Below are 18,412 nucleotides of genomic sequence, written 5' to 3'. Positions count from 1 at the left end.
CAGCAAATATGCAATGGCCCTGCTAATCTTTAAGTAACTCTAAGACTTCCATCAGGCACATCACAAGCCAGGCCTCCATGTCTGCGCTGCCCTCAACACTCATTCCTCCCAAAGCTCCCACAGAGCAGCTCAGCAAGCTCTGGACCCTCGATGGATCTTCTAACCCAAAGTTCCAAAGTTCTTCCACAATCTTCCCAAACACAGCATGGTCTGGTCTGTCACAGCAACGATCCTAGTACAAACCTCTGCCTTAGGGTGACTATCGCTGTGATGAAACACCATGACTTAAGCAAGCTGAGGAAGAAAGAGTGCATGTATTTGGCTTATGCTACCACGTTGCACTGTTTGGCATCAAAGGACATCAGGGTAGGACCTCAAGCAGGGCAGGAACCTGGAGGCAGGAGCTGATGCAGAGGTGATGCAGGCGAGCTGCTGACGGCCTTGTTCCCCGTAACTTGCTCCAACCTGCCAGCCAAGAGTGGCCCCACCCACAAGGGCCTGGTCCCACCCCCCTCCATCAATCACTGGTTTTAAAAAATGTCCTACAGGCTTGCCTACAGCCCAATATTATGGAGGTGTTTTCTCCACCAAGGCTCCCTCCTCTCCGATGACCATAGCTTGTCATCTAGCCAGCACAGGTAGGGAACTGAGTTAAATGGGGGTTGACTGTGGGTCAGAGTGGCTCACAGCTCACCCCTAACTTACTTCCAGATGCTCTCATCATCACCCCACTGTGAGAACTGGACTGAGGCAGAAGCTATCCATCTCCCCTGAGAGCAACGGCTGGCAGAGGGGAGAAGCTGGGTGTGAACTAGACCTGTCAAAGAGAAGCCTGGGCCTACCAGTGCAGCCATGACAACTCACGTCTCCTCCTAAAATGGGGACCAGGGAAACTGAGGCCAGTGGCCAGGCATGAAGAGAGGCCTGAGGACCTTAGCAACAGCCCCGCATCTGCCTCTCTGTGACACCGAGTGTCCTTCATCACGATCCTGCAGGGCTCAGATAGACCCAAGACTTAGGGTACACTGGCCACCTGGAGGCTCTGATACCCTTCCAGTTATCCCTCAGGGTCAGCAATCCCCTAACAGAGGAGCCTAGGGAGCGAAGGGGCTGTGGCAGGATTCCAAAAGCAGCCCCAACACTCCAGAACACCACAGTGTGCGCTCGCCACCGCCAGGCTGCTAGCACAAGGGCAAAACTGCCTTGAAATGGACAAGAGGATCAATGGGGAGGAAGCGACCAAGAAGGTGAGGCGGCAGGTCGCTGACACCGTCAGGAAGAACAGGTGCAAGTTCTTCCTAGAGCAAGAGATCCTGTCTCCAAGGCTCCCAACAGGGAAGGTATGGCTACAGCATCTGACATGGCTGGCAGCATAACAGCCACACAGCAGGGACTCCCCGGGAAGCCGAAGAAAGAGATGCTGTGGGCCACTGTGTCAGACTCAGAGGAGATCAAGTCTCAGGCTCTGGGCCATGCTGCCACACACAGGTCACCCATGGGAAGGGTGCTACCAGGAGAAAGGCAGGCAAAACAACCCAAATGCCACAGTGTGATTATAAAAAAACCAGTCAGGCCAGAGCAGACCCTGGCTGACTGCAGAACTCAAGAGGAACCAGAGGATTCCCTCAGCAGCCCCAGGTACCCTATACCTGGGAGGAAGAGGTAGAGAGCAGCTCCCTCCTCTCCTTGCCATGGTCCTGCAGACGCCGCTGTCGCTGCTGTGTCCAGCTGGCTTCCCCAGGGACTGGTCCGCTCAGAAGGCTCTTCCCATCCTTGGCCCCAGGCACTGGGTCCTTTCCCTTGGTAGCCTAGACGACAAGAGGCAGGCTGTGAAAAGTCTGTTTCAGGCTGTCTAGTAACTGCACCAGGAAGGATGCGAATGCAAAGGAGCAACTTCTCTCCTCAGTAGGCCCCAGGAAAAGCCCTCCCAGGCTGACCTGGGCAGGAGGTTCAAATGAGCCAGGCCTGAAGACTGAGCTTCTCGGCCGGGCATGGTGGCACTCGCCTATAATCCTAGAACACTGAGAAGCAGAGGCAGGCGGACTATTGTGAGTTCAAGGCCAGCCTGGTCTACCAAGCAAGTCCAGGACAGCCAAGGCTACACCGAGAAACACAAATAAACAAAATAAAAAATAAACAAAATAAAAAAAGACTGAGTTTCTTCTTGCTAGGGCACCTGCTAGTCTCTGCCTTCACTCTTGCCTAGACAGTCCCTTCGAGCCAAAAGAAATAATCAACTCTTGTTATAATGAAGGAGCCCAGTTCTTATAAGCATGCCAGGTCCTACACTGGGTAACATTGGCATTTATGTGTATCAACATTTGGACAATATTAAACACACACACACACACACACACACACACACACACACACACACACACACACACGCCAGTCTCCTCTATGGTGAAAAAGAAACACAATACAGTCTGTTGTTTGGGGTCAACCACAGGACTAAACTGGCAATGGTAAACAAATAATAAATAGGCAGGGGGCTGGGGTGGCACTCAGTGGCACAGCACTTGCCTAGCAGGCAAGAAGCCTTGGGTTCAATCTCAAAAACAGCAAAATAAAACAAACAAAAAAAGCCAGGACCACTAAATCATTTAGTTTGAAAATGACTAAACTACTAGACATTTTTTTTTTAACAGAACTATCTAGACACCCAAGGATCTCTGTGTCAGCTAAATTAGAAAGGAAAGACTGAAATTTTTCTGGCTTTTTTCTATACAAAGAGCAATAAGGTCCAAACTTGCAGCAAGGGGATAAGTCTAGTAATCTCTACCTACCCACGACAGCCCATCCCTTCCCACAAGATACAGGAGGTGAAGACAACTGTGAGCAGTAAGTGCTAAGGCAGGGTAGTGCCCTGGAGGGCCAATCCTCATGACACAACCTACCATGTTCCTATCTACTGACCTGGAGGGCAGGGAGTAACTCCCAAACGCTGTCCTCTGACCTCCACACCTGTGCAGCAGTGCATGTCATGTCCGTGTGTCTGTCTGCCTGTCAGTTGTTTCTCTCCCTCTGTCTTACACACACACACACACACACACACACACACACACACACACACACACACAGTGAGATTCCATTTTATACACATGCTGGCAACAGCTCCAGGGCTAGGCACCAGATGCTGCTGTCGAGACTGTGGAGAACCAGGAACTCTCACGCACTCCTGACGGAAATATGAAATGATTAAACCCAAAAGGAGATGGTAGGAAAGAAAGAGTTCTTGACGTTATCTTTTCAACTGGTCTGTGAAGTGGAAAGTAGATAAGAGCAAAAAGGCTAAAACATAAGTGAAGGTAAGCCCACAGTACAATGAAACAAATTCCAAAATGCTGGTCAAGATTTCCTGTATGGATAGGACAGGAAGTTAAAGTGATGGAAGATGCCAGGAGAGCTGTGCACTCACTAAATGGTAAATCTGCCCAACAGGAGACTCAGCCTTTTTGAGTTTCTTTCACCCACTGAGCCTCCCTCACACCATACTCTCACATCATGTCCTCACGCCATGTCCTCACACTTCACACCATACCCTCAAACCATGTCCTTTCACCATGTCCTCACACTTCACACCATGTCCTCACACCATACCCTGACACCATACCTTCACATCACGTCCTCATACTTCACACCATGTCCTCATACCATACCTTCACACCATGTCCTCACACCTCACACCATGTCCCACCATACCCTCACATCATGTCCTCACACCTCACACCATGTCCTCATACCTCACACCTTGTCCCTCCATACCCTCACACCATGTCCTCACACCACATCCTCACACCTCACACCATACCCTCACACCATGTCCTCACACTTCACACCAGTCCTCATACCTCACACCATGTCTTCACACCATGTCCTAACACCTCACACCATGTCCTCACACCTCACACTATGTTCTCACACCTCACACCATGTCCTCATACCTCACACCTTGTCCCTCCATCCCCTCACACCATGTCCCACCATGTCCCACCATGTCCTCACACCATGTCCTCACACCACATCCTTACACCATACCCTCCCACCATGTCCTCACACCTCACACCATGTCCTCACACCTCATACCATGTCCTCACACCTCATACCATGTCCTCACACCTCACACCATGTCCTCATACCATGTCCTCACACCTCACACCATGTCCTAACACCTCATACCCTGTCTTCACACCATGTCCTCACACCTCACACCTCATACTATGCCCTCACACCATGTTCTCACACCTCACACCATGTCCTAACACCCACAGCAGCCAACACCCTGCCCTGACTAATTACAATGAAACCAATGAGTGCAGGGCTGATGGCTAGATGAGGCCGCAGGTGCAGTGCCTGCAAGGACAATTATGATGACAATCACTCCCACTCTATTACAGTCTGGGTGTTCCTTAACAACCAAGTTGAAGACCAGAACTGTTTGGTTTCATTTTGCTCAGGTTTTAGAGTATTTAGAATATCTTGGGATGTGACCCACAGCTAAACATAAAATGCATTTATGATTCAGATACATTTCTTACACACAGCATAAAGGTAATCGTACACAATAGTTTTAAAGGGCTGGGCACTCAGTGGTAGACTGCTTGCCTATCATGTGCACAGCCCTGGATTTAGACACTATTACTGGAAAACAATTAAACAAAAACAAGCAAACCCACCCTCAATACTTTGGCTTTCCCATTCCCAGACCTCCGCTGCCTGACCTGTACGAGCAGAACGTCTGAGCAATCATTATGCTGTCGATTTTGTTTAACAGCGTAAAGGAAGTGGGAAATGTGCTCACCAGGAATTTACAAGAAGAGCTGGCTGGCTGTGCTCACATGACAAAAAAAGACTCCACCAGGACACGTGAAGAAAAGGGGATCCTAGTGCAGTGAGGCAGGGGCTGTGGCTCTGAGTGCATATCTCAGCATGTCCGAAGAAGAAATTTAAAGGGAAAGGGCCCACAGGTGTGGGACGGCAGATCGGAAGCAGGAAATGCTGGCCACTGAACATCCAGAAAGAAAGCAAACCATTACAGAAAAGAGTGGTGCATCCAAGTCATAAAGGGTAATGCAAACCTACCCGAAGCTGTCAGAGATGGCTTAGCCATGCAACCTGAGGGCCTGAGATGAGCCCTATGACCCACAGTTTACAAATAAAATGCAATTAAGTAAAGCCTGGCATGGAAGTGTGTGCTTATAATCCCAGAGACAAGAGGCCCCTGGAGTTCGATGACCAGCCACTCTTATTTTATTTAGTATGTTCCAGACCAGTGAGAGACACCATCTCAAAAAAAGGTGGATGGCGCCTGAGGAATGACACCTGAAGTTGTCTTCCAGCCTCCGTGTACATACACACGTGCACTCACACACATATGCACTCACACACACGTGCACTCACACACACATGCATACACACACACAGGCACCTGCACACACAGGCATCCACACACATGTGCATCCACACACATGTGCACTCACACACATATGCATACACACACACACACGGGCACCCGCACACACATGAATCTACACACACTTCAAGTACTGGGTAAGCTAAATTACAGGTTGTACAGAAGCCCTGACAATAATAGTAAGACATGGCTAACAAAGAAAGGAATGGGTCTATTATGGGTAAAGACTGCACAGCCGACTGATACCAGGCAAGGCAGAAGCACTTTGCATCTGCGACTCTTCCCCTCCCATCGTCACACATGGAGAATTCCCTGTCAACTGTGTTCATGACTGTCCCCTCCAGATGAAAAGAAAGACACATGCTGGTCTGCTTATAAACCGTAAGCCCTTCCGCAGAGGGCAGGATGGGAGGCTGGGCCACTCAGCTTCTAATCCAAGGATTAGAAATGTACCAGTGGCTGTAGATGGGTCCTGGGGAGATACGTGCAATGGGAGGACATGTCTGTTCCTAAGATGGGCTTGGGGGAGATGGTATGAGGAAGGGGCCTGTTCAAGTGGGGAGCACTGCCGAGGACGAGGTCCGCTGTGATCCGAAACCACGGGAACAGTTGCCAAGAGGCAGGCACCATGCAGCAGCCACACTGCATCTCTACACGTGTCGCCTGTCGCATCTGTGTTAGCCATGGACCACTGCCTCAGGACAAGAGGAGGTAAATGGTTGAGAGGGAGGCAGCACTTTGTAACTCTCCTCTCTGCTCATTGGCCCGTTATGTCAAATGAGCAGCGGCCTTTCCACTTTCAGTGTGTGGTGTTGAGGGTTGCCCAACTCAAAAAGCCATGAATGCATAGTACAGAGGCTGCAAGTTCTCCGGAGAGTCAAAGTCCCCCGCCTCAACCAGTCAATGCAGAGCACCCAGCAGGAAGACCCAGAGAGATGGAGGCTAGAGGGTAAAAGCACTTGTCACACAAGCCTGATGGCCTGATTTAAATCTCCAGAGCCCATGGTGGAAGGAGACAACTGGTTCCTGCAAACTGTCCTCTGACCTCCACATATGTGTCATGTGTGTGTGTTCATGGGCACATACACAATGATAATAATAACAATAATAGTATATTTTTTTCAATCTTTAAAAAGAAAAAAAACAGCAGGAAATAAAAAGGGATCCTTCTGTCAAGTGTGGGGAGGGTGGGGAGGTCATCCAATACGTTACCATGCTGGGCCCCCAAAATAAAACTACAAATGGGTATTAACAATGGGCATACAGTAAAACCAGAGGCCTTTCAACAAAAGAGTCATTGATACCAAGAGAATCACAGGCCTAAGTATGACGTCTCAGCCACTGCTGAGAAAGAGCAGACAGCACCCTTCTGTTCTAACTGTGGAGGTCATGAGATACCAATATGGCAGGTATCTGTGGAAGGCAGCTGTCCACAAAGCACTTCAGTAAACAGGCAAGCATGTGCAGCACAACTTTTAAAAAAAAAAATGTTTTCTGTGACATAATTCATCACTGGAGGTTTTAAGGACAAACCTCAGTTAAAAAAAAAAAATCCTAACTAGCGTTGGGGCTGGAGAGATGGCTCAGTGGTTAACAACACTGGCCATTCTTGCAGAGGACACAGGTTCGGTTGCCTGAACACACATGGGGCCTCATAACTACCTATAATTCCAATCCTGGGGTATCCGGGGTAGCCAACACCCTCTTCTGGCCTCTGCAGGCACCCAGGCTTGTGTGTGTTGCACATAGGTACATGCTGGCAAACACACAGAAAATAAAAATGGACTTTTAAAAGGTCCTAACAAGTGGACTCATACAACATTCAAATGGCCTCAGTTCTATCCAGTCACAATCTACCTGGCTCCCAGCAGTTCAGGAGAGGTGATCTGCTCCTTCTGGACACAGACACATGGTGACACTTGTCAATGCCGCGGTAGATACAGGAGGAGTCCAAAATTCTTCCTAGAGAGCTGTCCTGCTTTGGTGAGAAACAGGCCTCACCTGGAGGCCAAGGCCATCCAGAAGGCAGGAACTGTAGACAGGCGCCTTTCCCAGCCTGCCCAGCTCCCTGGTCCTCACCGCTGGTGCCAGCAGGGAGGAGGTAATTTGCAGAGGTTGTAGGTGCTTTGCTTTGTGGCAGCCAATTAAGGCTACCTCTGTAATAAGGTAATTTCCACCTGTGCCCCAGGGCTCATTAAATGGATACGAAAGGCCAAAAACTACCGTACCAGGGAAGGCTGCAGCAGAGTAGAGGCCCCGCATGCCTGCTGGTTGTTGACATGACCTGTTGGGAACTGTGATTTTACAGTTATACCCCCCCCCCCACGCCCAATGTTGCCTCCAGATCTCTACTGAAAGCCTAGAGAGTGTGTGTTCACAATGGTGTGAAGCCAGATGTGATAGCTCTGCCCTGTAATCACAGCACGAGGAAGGCTGAGGCAGGGGGACTGCCAGAGTTTGGGACCAGACTAAGCTATACAGTATGGGACCCTATCTCAATATTATAATAATCATAACAATAATAATAATAACAACAATAACGATAATTCTACAAATGTTTTGGGAACAGTGACCATAATTTCTATGACCTATCACAAGCAGGCAAAATTTACAATGCTATCTGTAAATGATATTTAAAGTAGAAAACTCTAATAATTTTATATGTTGCTCATATTTATTTAACAATAAAATACCACTTACATTTCTATGTGTTCATCCTTTAATAGCAAAAAAGAAAGAAGATGCTGGGTGCGGTGGCACACGCCTGCAATCCCAGCACATGGGAGGCAGAGGTGGGTGGATCTTGAGGCCAGCCTGGTCTACAAAGTGAGTCCAGGACAGCCAAGCTACACACAGAAACCCTGTCTCGAAAGAAAGAAAGAAAGAAAGAAAGAAAGAAAGAAAGAAAGAAAGAAAGAAAAAAGAAAGGAAGAAAGGGGAAGGAAGGAAAGAAGGAAGAAAGGAAGGAATAAATTCTGGGTTGGCCATGGCTAAAAAAAGATTGAGCCTAACATGTGCCAGGCAAGCGAGTGTCGAGTCCAGTGTCTATGCCTCCCAAATCCACAGAAATATGCTACCACACCACAGGAGGCGCCCTCCACATTCTGCCTTTGACACTGGTTAGAGAGAAATCTACCACAGTATCTAGACATCAAGTGTGACAAAAGGACAGAGACACTGTAAAGTCCCCAGAGTGAGGAGCCTCAGATGTGTGGGGGTATCAAGTCATGGCCACAGGAGCAAACAGAGAGTGGGGTGACCAGAGAAGCTCAGCATGGGAGGAGAAAGGCTGCTCTACACAAGAAGTCCCACTCTGGAGGACAAGCTAAGGTCGTCAGAAGTGAGCCGAAGGGCTTAGGCTAAGAAATTCTGACAAGCAAAAGGCTGCCTTAGACAGAAGTGAGGGGAGAGATGCACCCCAGGAGACTGGGGCACTGTAGGACAGCGGGGGGGTGTCCTTGAAATCTACTTCCAGCTCTAAAATTCTGTTGTTCCCTCAAACTCAAATCTACAAGTTATTGTTAGGATTGAAACAAACACCGAGCCCAAATGATCTACCATCAGTTGAAAACATGAAATGAGTATGTCGCGGAGATGGTTCAGTAGGTAAAGTATTTGCCATGTGAGCACGAGTAGGGGCCTGAGGCCAGCTCCCTACACCCATGGTGGGCTCCAGGCTCAGTAGGAGGCACCGCTCAAAAAAATAAGAACAGAGAAAAGACTCTCGATGCTAATCTGCCCTCCATGTGCACACACATACACCCACACATGCTCATGCCCACGTACGCTGCAAAGAGATATATACAGACCAAACATTAAAAATGATAATAATCAACAGAGAGAAAATGACTTGGTTAATCCTCCCCCGACCCCACTCAGAATGTAGACAGCTGTGGTCTCCACGAAGGATCTGAAAAGTGCACTGTGAATATACAACGCAGGGACCCAAGTTTGGTTCCATTGTATTTTAGTGGCGAGAAAACAAATGTTTCCCTGTAGACTGCACAAAACAAACAAGCAAACCAACACACACCATGCCACTCAAACTTACTACGTGACCCGTAATCCCTGAACGCATCAAAAGCAAGGCCACAGGCTTATACAAAGCAGTCTTCGCGTTTGCTTTCAACAGAGCTAAGCTGGATTTCAAAAGATTCAATGCTCCACCCACCATCGATCAAGCCTCTAAAATGTTGCTAGGTGAGAGACCCAGAAAGCAAACAGTAGAGCAGACCGAGCCACTGAAAGATTTGAAGTTCTACTTGTCAGATTTGAACTTTCAGAGAAGCAATTGCAGAGGTAGTCCTGACTGATTTATGACTGTCTCCACCCCCAGGGATGCCCAGGTGACAGCCACACAGCAGTGACAACCCTTGAGATTGCTGTTGCTTCCTAGGATTTTCAGGAGCCCAGCGCCTACTAAGATGTACTGTTTGGCCTCCGCTGGGCACTCCTGACACCAAGGGCACTTGTGTCGGCTCAAGTGTTCCTCCCCTAAGGGGTGGGTCAACACCACTAATTATCCCAGCCAAGTGGGAAGTTTACACATTCTGAGTAGGGGACGATGAGCCAGAAGTAAAAAAGAAAGCTGCCCGAATCCATGTTCTGTGTCCCCCCAGGCCCTGCTCAGTGTCTCCTGCTAAACAATGTTAACTCATGCACAGTCCTGTGGCAATCTGGTGCATCCTGGGCACAAGCAGCCATCCTAAACTGTTCCACCATTTACAACAAGTCAAGGGTGGTGGTGGAGGAAAGTGAGGTTCTGGGTTCTAGTTGCTCCAGGTTCCAGCAGAAGAAATCCTGCTGATTACGCCAGGGGAATTATTCCTCAGAACTGACAGCCACAGCCTGGAGCCCCGAAACCTTCCCTCGGGCTGTACTCACTAGGAGCATCTCAAAGCAGAGCGATGAACAGCCAAAACTATCCCAAGTCTCCAAAGGCCCCGCCTCTTGTTTTTGGCTCACATTTATACCTCCTCTCAGAATTTGTTCAAGGATTTTTTTCAGCTGGTTAACAACCAATCTCCCCCACCCGGTGGCTTTACTTCTAAGGGGATGAACGTCACCTGCTCTCTCACAAGTCTTTTTCTCATGCCCCATTTGTGATCTAAACAAAAAGCATGTTTATCTTTCCTCCACATGAGGTCTAAAACTCTGTGTCTATTAAACTTGCAGAGACCTCGAGTATGCCACATCCCCACTGGGTATCTCCAAAAGTGGTGAATTCTGACAGACTCCGCCATGACAACCCCTCAGTGGGACTCCCGGCTGCTCTGGACATAGCTGGCATCAATGGCCTCTTACCATGTGACACCGAAATGAAGATTGACAGAGTCAGCAAATGCCAATATTTAAGTGAAAGCCACAGACTTAAGGATAGCTCTTTAATTTACCATTTGGCCAGACATTTGTTTGTATCACTCAAAATTCAAATCTCCAAAACCATCAGAATTCACACCTGAGCTACCTAAACACTCAAAACCCCTGTGAGTTCATAGGAAACCTGAGCAAGGGGACAGAACCCTGCTCCCTGCTGCCACCTGACACTTCACTACCGGAGGGTGACAGACTTGAAGTTGTCACAGAGGCCCAGGGGAGCTGGAGGACAAAGCTACTCAGGGCTGGGAAGCCAAGAGCCAGGGTCTGAGGTTTGGTATGATCCACTGTCGCATGTCACATACTCTGCCCACCACACCCTGCTCTACATCACACCGTGTACTGCCAGCCAGAGGCGACGTGGCAAACGGTTCATCAGGTGGATTTTCTAGAGGTTTCCCCCCAATTCTTCCTCTACAGTTTTATCTCTGTGCTCATCCTGCAAAGACATCAGTGGTCTGTAAGGTCGCTGAAGGGGTGAGGGGTCTTGGGGAAAGGAGAAGGAAATGAGAAATGACTTTGGGGTCTCATGTCACATACAGAGAGCTGGTACTGAGAAGAGGACCCATGTGCGACAAGGAGTCCCGGGTGAAGGTGAGAAAGAGATGACCAAAAGGTGGAGGTCCACACTTACCTGACTGCTGAACGGCTCTTTCTTGGCTGAACTCTGAGCCTGAGGGGGGCCTTGGGCAGGTGACAACCTTGAAGGGCTCTTCTTACTCTGAGGCAGCAATGAGGACAGGAAACCCACGCGCGGGGACTGGGAGAGAGAGGCCGTCCGCTGGCTGCACACCAGTGCTCTGGCCAAGTGAATACACCACAGCATTAGGGGCTGGAGCGGGACGAGAGCATCCGAGAACAGAACTGCTGGCTGAGCTTAGTGACAGGGACCTTGGCTTGGTTCTGAGACCCGGGCTCTTGGAAGATGGCTTGACCGTTTCCTGAACAAAGAGCCAGAAGTTCATCTTGCCCCAAAAGTAAAGTCTGTGGCTCTTCTTAGAGAGACAGAGGAAAGCCCAGAGCTGTCCTGGCCTATTGCTGCTGGCCACAAGTGCTACTGAGCACCTGACTGCGCAAGACAGGATGGGATACAAAGACTTAGCATAAAAACAAACACACAGAGACCCATAGGGGAGCTCATTATGTGTGACTGCCATTTACTATGCATTGGAATAGCTTGACAATGAGGTTAAATAAAATATGCCACCGAGTTAATCTCTATGTGTCTCCTTTTATTTTCTCTACACATCTAATAAATCTTCTCATTACATCTCTGACTGGCACTTGACTTCCAGCTACAGAGCTCAGACTTCTGTTTCAACTGGCTGTTGTTTTTTTTTTTTAAGATCACTCAAACTTGTCTCCCATACTGCCTTCCTCTTTACACCCCCCTGAGGAACATGGCAACCTCTGGCGACTAGTCCTTCCATTCTATGAAGCAGCTTGCCTGGACCCCACCACCAGGGACCCTGACACTGCTGGGCAGTTCTCCGTCCCAGGAAAATAGGGACCCCATGCATACAGCGTGGAACCAGCTGTGCCAAAGTCCTCTCTGGCAATTGTCCCTCAGCCGACATGGGGCGCCGCCGGCAAGGAAACCTGTGCGAAGCTCACGCCACAGAGAGATCAGAGGCCAGGCAAGTAGAGACAGCAGCCCTCCCTCCAGCCCATAAACCCTCAGGCACACTTACAGCTCTGAGTCCCCAAGGCGGTCCATACTGGAGACATAAGGTGGCAGCTTGTGATGGACCAAGGTGTCTTCTTCCTCCTGCTGTTGCTCTTCCTTCTTCAGCCGGTGGACTTCAGCTTGCAACGCAAAGAGCTATGGAGAGGCAAAGCCCAGTTAGCCAGCGACCTCACATGACCTCCCCTCTACTGAGGGAGCTTCCTAGACTCGGCACATCCAAACCCAGCTGTAAAGAGCACGTCTGCTCATCAAACAATGGGAAAATGAAATAGCTGCACCTCATAACAGACTTCTGAGAGTCCAAAAAAAAAAAGCCAAACACCTTCGACATCCAAAACCTCTGTGGGTTTTTTTGTTTTTGTTTTTGTTTTTTTGTTTTTTGTTTTTTATCATATGATTTAATTCCTTCTACTTCACTTGTTTCTTCCTGAATTCACTACAGGGAAATCCTGCTTTGACGTTTGGAAACTACCAACTGAGCCTTTGAAACTTGCGGAGAAAAAATCATTTTTAATGATTATGGTACTGCATCCTCCTTAGGCCTTGCCTGAAGACAAAGGCAACAGCCAAGAATCTCAAACCCCGTCCCCCCAAGATAGCTCACAAGCTTCCTTTTCCAAACGACATCACTGACAGAGAACATCAAGCTGGGGACAGTCCTTGAGCACAGGCGTCCCGGAGCTCTCCTGTTATCAAGTGTGTGGCTGAATCAGAACAATTTTACCTGGCTTAGACACAGTCCACGTGAGGCTACATAGGCTAAAGAGGAAGAAGATGGAGAGGTGGCTCCGCAGTTAAGAGTGCTGCTCTTACAGAGGACCCGCGTCAGCCGGACCTCACGTGTGTAACTCCAACTCCAAGGGCTCTGACACCCTCTTCTGGCCTACATGGGTACCTACACCCACATGCCACACATGAAAAGAGCCAAGTGTTGCAAATGCACACTGCCTTTCTCTTCTTACAAGTTTGCCCTTGTCCCCCATACTGCTCGCATGCCATCCCTGACTGCAAACATTACTCTCACCTCTGGTTAGCACAGCTGGAGCAGCCCCTAACCCCCAAGCGTGGTGATTCGCTTTCATCTGAGAACCTCTTCTTCTATATTTAACCAACTCCCCACGGCTACCCCAAAAGCAGAAGTGCTTCCCAAAGAGCAAGCCCTGCTCAGAACAAACCTTCTGGCGCAGAGCCTCGTTTTCTTCTTGGACCTGGTTGGTCCTCTGGCACTCTGCATCAAAGTTCAGGATCACAGGGACTGGTGTGCAAAGTTAAAGAATAAATCTCTGGCCGCCACGACTCCAAAGTCCTTCCCAGGCAGACCTTCAAATCTGACACACGGGGAAACAGAACAGGCACTGTGGACAGGAAAGAGCCTCCTCCAGTCACTAGGCCTGCTACTCCAGACCACCTGACTCTTTTGGACTCAAGAGACACATGACAATCTGCCTGGCCAGCTCTTGCATAAGGCATAAATCCAAACATGGGCATTTCCCCCAGTGTCAGCAGTAAAGAGCTGGTATTAGTGGACCTCACAGTCAAGGCTTTAGAGAGGTCCGTGCCCATGCCCAGCTAAAAGCAATACTGGAAGCAGAATCTGCTGCTGGGCTTTTCCCTCTCCTTGGCAAAAATTTAAATAGCTAAATCGCTCTGTAGATTATATAGCCACACACCAGCCCGTGAGCGCACCCAGGCCAGCTTAGGGTATTAATCTTTCCTAACGGTTGCCCAGAGTCCCGATGGAAGCACAGAGCACAGAGCGGGTAGGGCCTGTCTTAGGGCAGCAAACTGTTAGCTGTGAATTGCATGACCTAGTTTGCAGGGTCATGACCTGTTTTGCACTGAAAAGCTAATGAGCAACAGGTTCCAGCTGCTCTGGAAGGCCCATGTGGTCATGCTAAGTTCTCTGGAAAGGAGGAAGAGGATGGAGGAGGAGGAGTAGGAGGAAGGAGGAGGAGGAGGAGGAGGAGGAGGAGAAAAAAGCAGCTCTGCTAAAGGCTGGTTCACACTTATCCATGATATGGAAGGAGCAGCAAGGGCAGGAGCCTCCATCAGAAAATGTCCCTCCCAGAGGTCAACACAGCTGCAGTGGGCAGGCCTCTACCACACCCAGATTTATCAATGCCTCACCAGACAATGCCGTTTCAAATGAGACTGTCTTCTCCCCTAGATTTTCAGGCTAGAAAGCACGAACAAGGACAGTTATTCTCACATCAGATCTTGGGCCTTCAACAATATAGTTTTTGGCAGTGAGTTACAGTGATGTTTTTCTCTCTCTCCCCCCCCCCCCCCCCCCGCCACCCCCACCTGCCACCTCTCAAAACACCCAAATACACAGTCTTAAAGCTACTCTATACCCTGGCAAGTTGAGGCACCCTGAGGTCACTGTCCACTGTCCCACAAAGTACTCCAAACACAAACTCAGGCAGGAAGTTGAAGACCGAGAAGTGTTTTCATCTGCCACCAAGCCCCAGCGAAGGCAAGTGACAGCGCATGCGCACACACACACACACACACACACACACACACACACACACACACCAGAAACATGCACAGAGAGGGTACTCTCAAGGCTGGCTGCTCTTAACCCTTAAGTTGACTGACTGGGCCAAGTAGCAGCAGCCAAAAGCTGCCAACTTCCCTGCCCACACATATCAGCTACTACTGACAGCCCAGATGCAGAACTAAGAATTATGACTCCCCAGACTCCTGACAAGAACACCCACAACAACAGCCCCTCACATGACACATGTCAGTGATCTGTGGGTATTTTGTGTAAGAAATGGCTGCACCATGAGCAAGGGCCACTGATCACAGTGTCTGGGGACTCAGACCATGGACGCAGTCAAGGGCAGCAGAAAAAAGGATATGCATGCACTGAAACAGGACGCTCAGGAAGTTGTGCAGAGAAACAATGAAAGTGTCGGCCCACTGTCGAGAAAAGTATGTAGCAAAGGTGGGGTTGGTGTCTGGGGACGGCAGGAAGGGCAAGACGAACCAGTCCTTCCATTCAGCCTGGTTCTGGAGCTCTGCGGCCTGCTTTGCAAAGAACTCCTGCGCCTTATCGCTTCTATTTGTCTGCCAAGATACAAAGGGGAAAGAGGCAAGTGCGCAACAGTAGCTACAAACTCCACAATAGGAAGGAAATCATCACCGTTTTTGATACCGAAGTTCTGGCGCTGCAGATGGCTCAGTTGGTAGAGCATCTGTCTCAAATGCACAGAGCCCTGGGTTCGATCCCCAGCGGCAAATAAAACCAGTCACACCTGTGTACCTAGCACTTGAAATACAGAGGCAGGAAGATCAGAAGTGCAAGGTCATCCTCAGTTACATATCAGGTTTGAGGCCACCCTGGGACTCATGAGACATGAATTTTGTTTCCAAACCAAAATTAAACTGAGGTTGTAGTAACAAATGCCATCCTAAAAACAAATCCCTGGTTGATGTTCAAATAATCTGAATTAGTTCCCCAAATCAGCTACATTTTGGGGTTTTTGTTTTGTTTTGTTTTTTTGGTTTTTGGTTTTTGGGTTTTTTTTTTTTTTTTTTTTTTTTTTTTTTTTTTTTTTTTTTTTGCTTTTTTCCAAGACAGGGTTTTTCTGTGCAGCCCTGGCTGTCCTGGAACTCACTCTGTAGACCAGGTTGGCCTGGAACTCATAGATTCACTTCCCTCTCTGCCTCCCGAGTGCTGGGATTAAAGGAGTATGCCACCACCGCCCGGCTCCAGCTACATATTTTCTATTATCCAAAAGTTTATACTCTCTAAAATGCTACACAAGTTTCCATGCTTAAAACCAAAGATCAGGTGATGTACAGACAATGAGACATGGGGAATGGGGAACAGGGAACCGGCCCAAAACAAGAAGTCTACCTGGATCGTGTAGACAAGATAAAAGCGGAACAGGCTGGTTTTCAGCTTGTTGATAGTAGGTCGGTATATGTCCTCCAAGCGGCTGAAGAGCCTGCGTTCCAAGTAGCTCCAGTAATCCCGAAGGGCAGTCAGGTCATAAACCTGCATCAACTGCTGCAACTGGTCCACAATCTTGTCCACCTGGTGAGAGGCAGCATCGTTGGAGGTGGCCAAAAACAAAAGGAAAACTCCCACCTCACTAACCGTAATACGGTTTCCTCTTCTTCCCATGGCTCCCAGATGTAAAAAACAGTATACACCTGCTAGCAAGCTACAGAATGTCCAAGATACACTAACCTAACAGCTTCCAAATTATTATCTGCTTTGGCTCCAGGTGTTGGGTCTCCTTGACCAACTTGGCGATGTCGCTTCAACTGCGGCCTTGATTGCCTCACATATAAAAATAAATAAGAAGAGCAAACGAGCACCTGAGACAATGTCCAGGGTCCTCCTCCCAGCCTCACAATTTCAGGATTCCAAGAAACACCCGGCCAGCCAAAGGCAAATCACACCAGAGCAGACAATCTGAAAAATGTTTTGGCTACCAGTCTGCAGCAGGGAGATGCTTTGCTTTGCCACCAAGTAACCACTAACCTGGCATGGCAGAAACCAAAATCCTAACTTACTTCCAATGCTCCAGCTACCTCCCCAATCCATCTGACCAAGACCAATTTAACTCTGTACATATGAACATACAAATCATAAGCAAAGACGTTTCCAGCACCTTTCAATGAAAAATCTAATCAGAGAAGTTTGTGTTTTTAAAACGTGCAGAGAAGTCTTTCTGAACTGCAGAAAGAAAACTGCCAATGATTCTCTGTAATGCCAAACTATACAACCCACCCACCCCCTACCAGAGACCTTGAACCCAGCCAGCGTTCCGGGTGCAGCCCCCTTTGTCCCGGCTGCTACAGAGAGACCCAGTATTTGAATATTTCTTCTGCCACAATTCAGCCTTGCGCTCAACCTCGGCTCTTAAAGCGGCACAGCCACGCCGGCCAACCACGGGCCAGCACCTGCTGAGAGGATGGAACGGCATGAAGCCTTGGACCAGGAATCCGGGACCTGAGTCCCGATGCTTCTGACTCGCCGAACAACTTCAGGCAAGTCACGGCCCATCCCCGGCCTCAGTTCCTCCTATGTCAGCTAGGGCGAGACTCCAGACGTCTACAGTCCCCTACCACGCAGTGACAGCGCCGCCCTCGCCGGGGAGGGCAGTGTTGGAGCAGGAGGCCCGCTCCCCCGAGCCGCCTCCGCTGCCCCTGCGGGCCACTCACCCGGAACCCCTTCTCTTTGTCTGCCTTGATCTCGGCATCCAGCTGCCGCAGTGTGTGCGTGAAGCCACGGAAGAGCAGGTACTCCCGGACCAGCTCATCTGTGCGCTCCACCGCCTCCGCCATCGCTGCGCGCGCGCTCCGCTTTAGGGACCCCAGAGAGAAGGGCGGAGGGGCGGGGCCGGGCGCGACGGGGCGGAGCATAGCGCGGGCACCTCGTACGTCACGCCACGGCCAGCCTACCCCCCGTGCGTCCCGCCTCCGCCGGCGCCCCGCCCCTCCACCCCTCTGACCCCGCCTCTCATTCTCAGCTAGGTCCCTGTAGTGCCCCTCTCTGCTCCCTGTAGTTTTCTGGTAATGCCGCCGAGTGTCACCAGAGATGATGGCACCGTTGCCTCGGTCCAAGTACAGTAGGGCTGGACCTTGCGAACGTTCCAGATAGTCACGGGGCGGGAAGGGAGCGATGTTCCCAGCTTATTGGCATGACACTGCAGAATCTTTTGTCCTCTGCCCTCCTCTTACAAATAAAGAAAACTAGAGCCCTAACAGGTAAAGTGGCCAGAGTAATGCCAACTCCCGGAAACCCTACTTGCTTCCTTTTTTTTTTCCTTTAACTTTTCTGTGCGGGGGGGGGGGGGGGGGGGGGGGAGGGGACTGAACCCAGGACCTCAGACATGCTTGGCAAGCAGGCAAGCGTCCTAAGGCTGAGGTGCAGCCCCAGCTTTCTGTCGTTGGGTTTAGGTTTTTGTCTCACA

The 18,412-nt window shown here is 49.6% G+C and overlaps 1 protein-coding gene across 1 annotated transcript in view; it reads right to left on the bottom strand.

The window, feature by feature from the left end:
• Wdr91 (WD repeat domain 91) overlaps positions 1-17,834 on the bottom strand; it is a 32,772-nt gene extending 14,938 nt beyond the window's left edge. The window contains exons 1-7 of the mRNA XM_051151745.1: positions 17,661-17,834; positions 16,345-16,524; positions 15,344-15,551; positions 13,652-13,734; positions 12,481-12,611; positions 11,424-11,589; positions 1,650-1,808 (exon numbers count right to left, since the gene is read on the bottom strand). Coding sequence (XP_051007702.1) covers positions 1,650-1,808; positions 11,424-11,589; positions 12,481-12,611; positions 13,652-13,734; positions 15,344-15,551; positions 16,345-16,524; positions 17,661-17,783 — 1,050 coding nt within the window. The 5' untranslated portion in view covers positions 17,784-17,834. The remainder of the gene's footprint in view (positions 1-1,649; positions 1,809-11,423; positions 11,590-12,480; positions 12,612-13,651; positions 13,735-15,343; positions 15,552-16,344; positions 16,525-17,660) is intronic.
• Between the last annotated feature and the right edge of the window lie 578 nt (positions 17,835-18,412).

Source organism: Acomys russatus, chromosome 10, assembly GCF_903995435.1.
Source record: "Acomys russatus chromosome 10, mAcoRus1.1, whole genome shotgun sequence".
Classification (NCBI taxonomy): domain Eukaryota; kingdom Metazoa; phylum Chordata; class Mammalia; order Rodentia; family Muridae; genus Acomys; species Acomys russatus.
The sequence above is the reverse complement of the archived record's forward strand: the minus strand, read 5'-3'. Positions and strand labels throughout refer to the sequence as shown.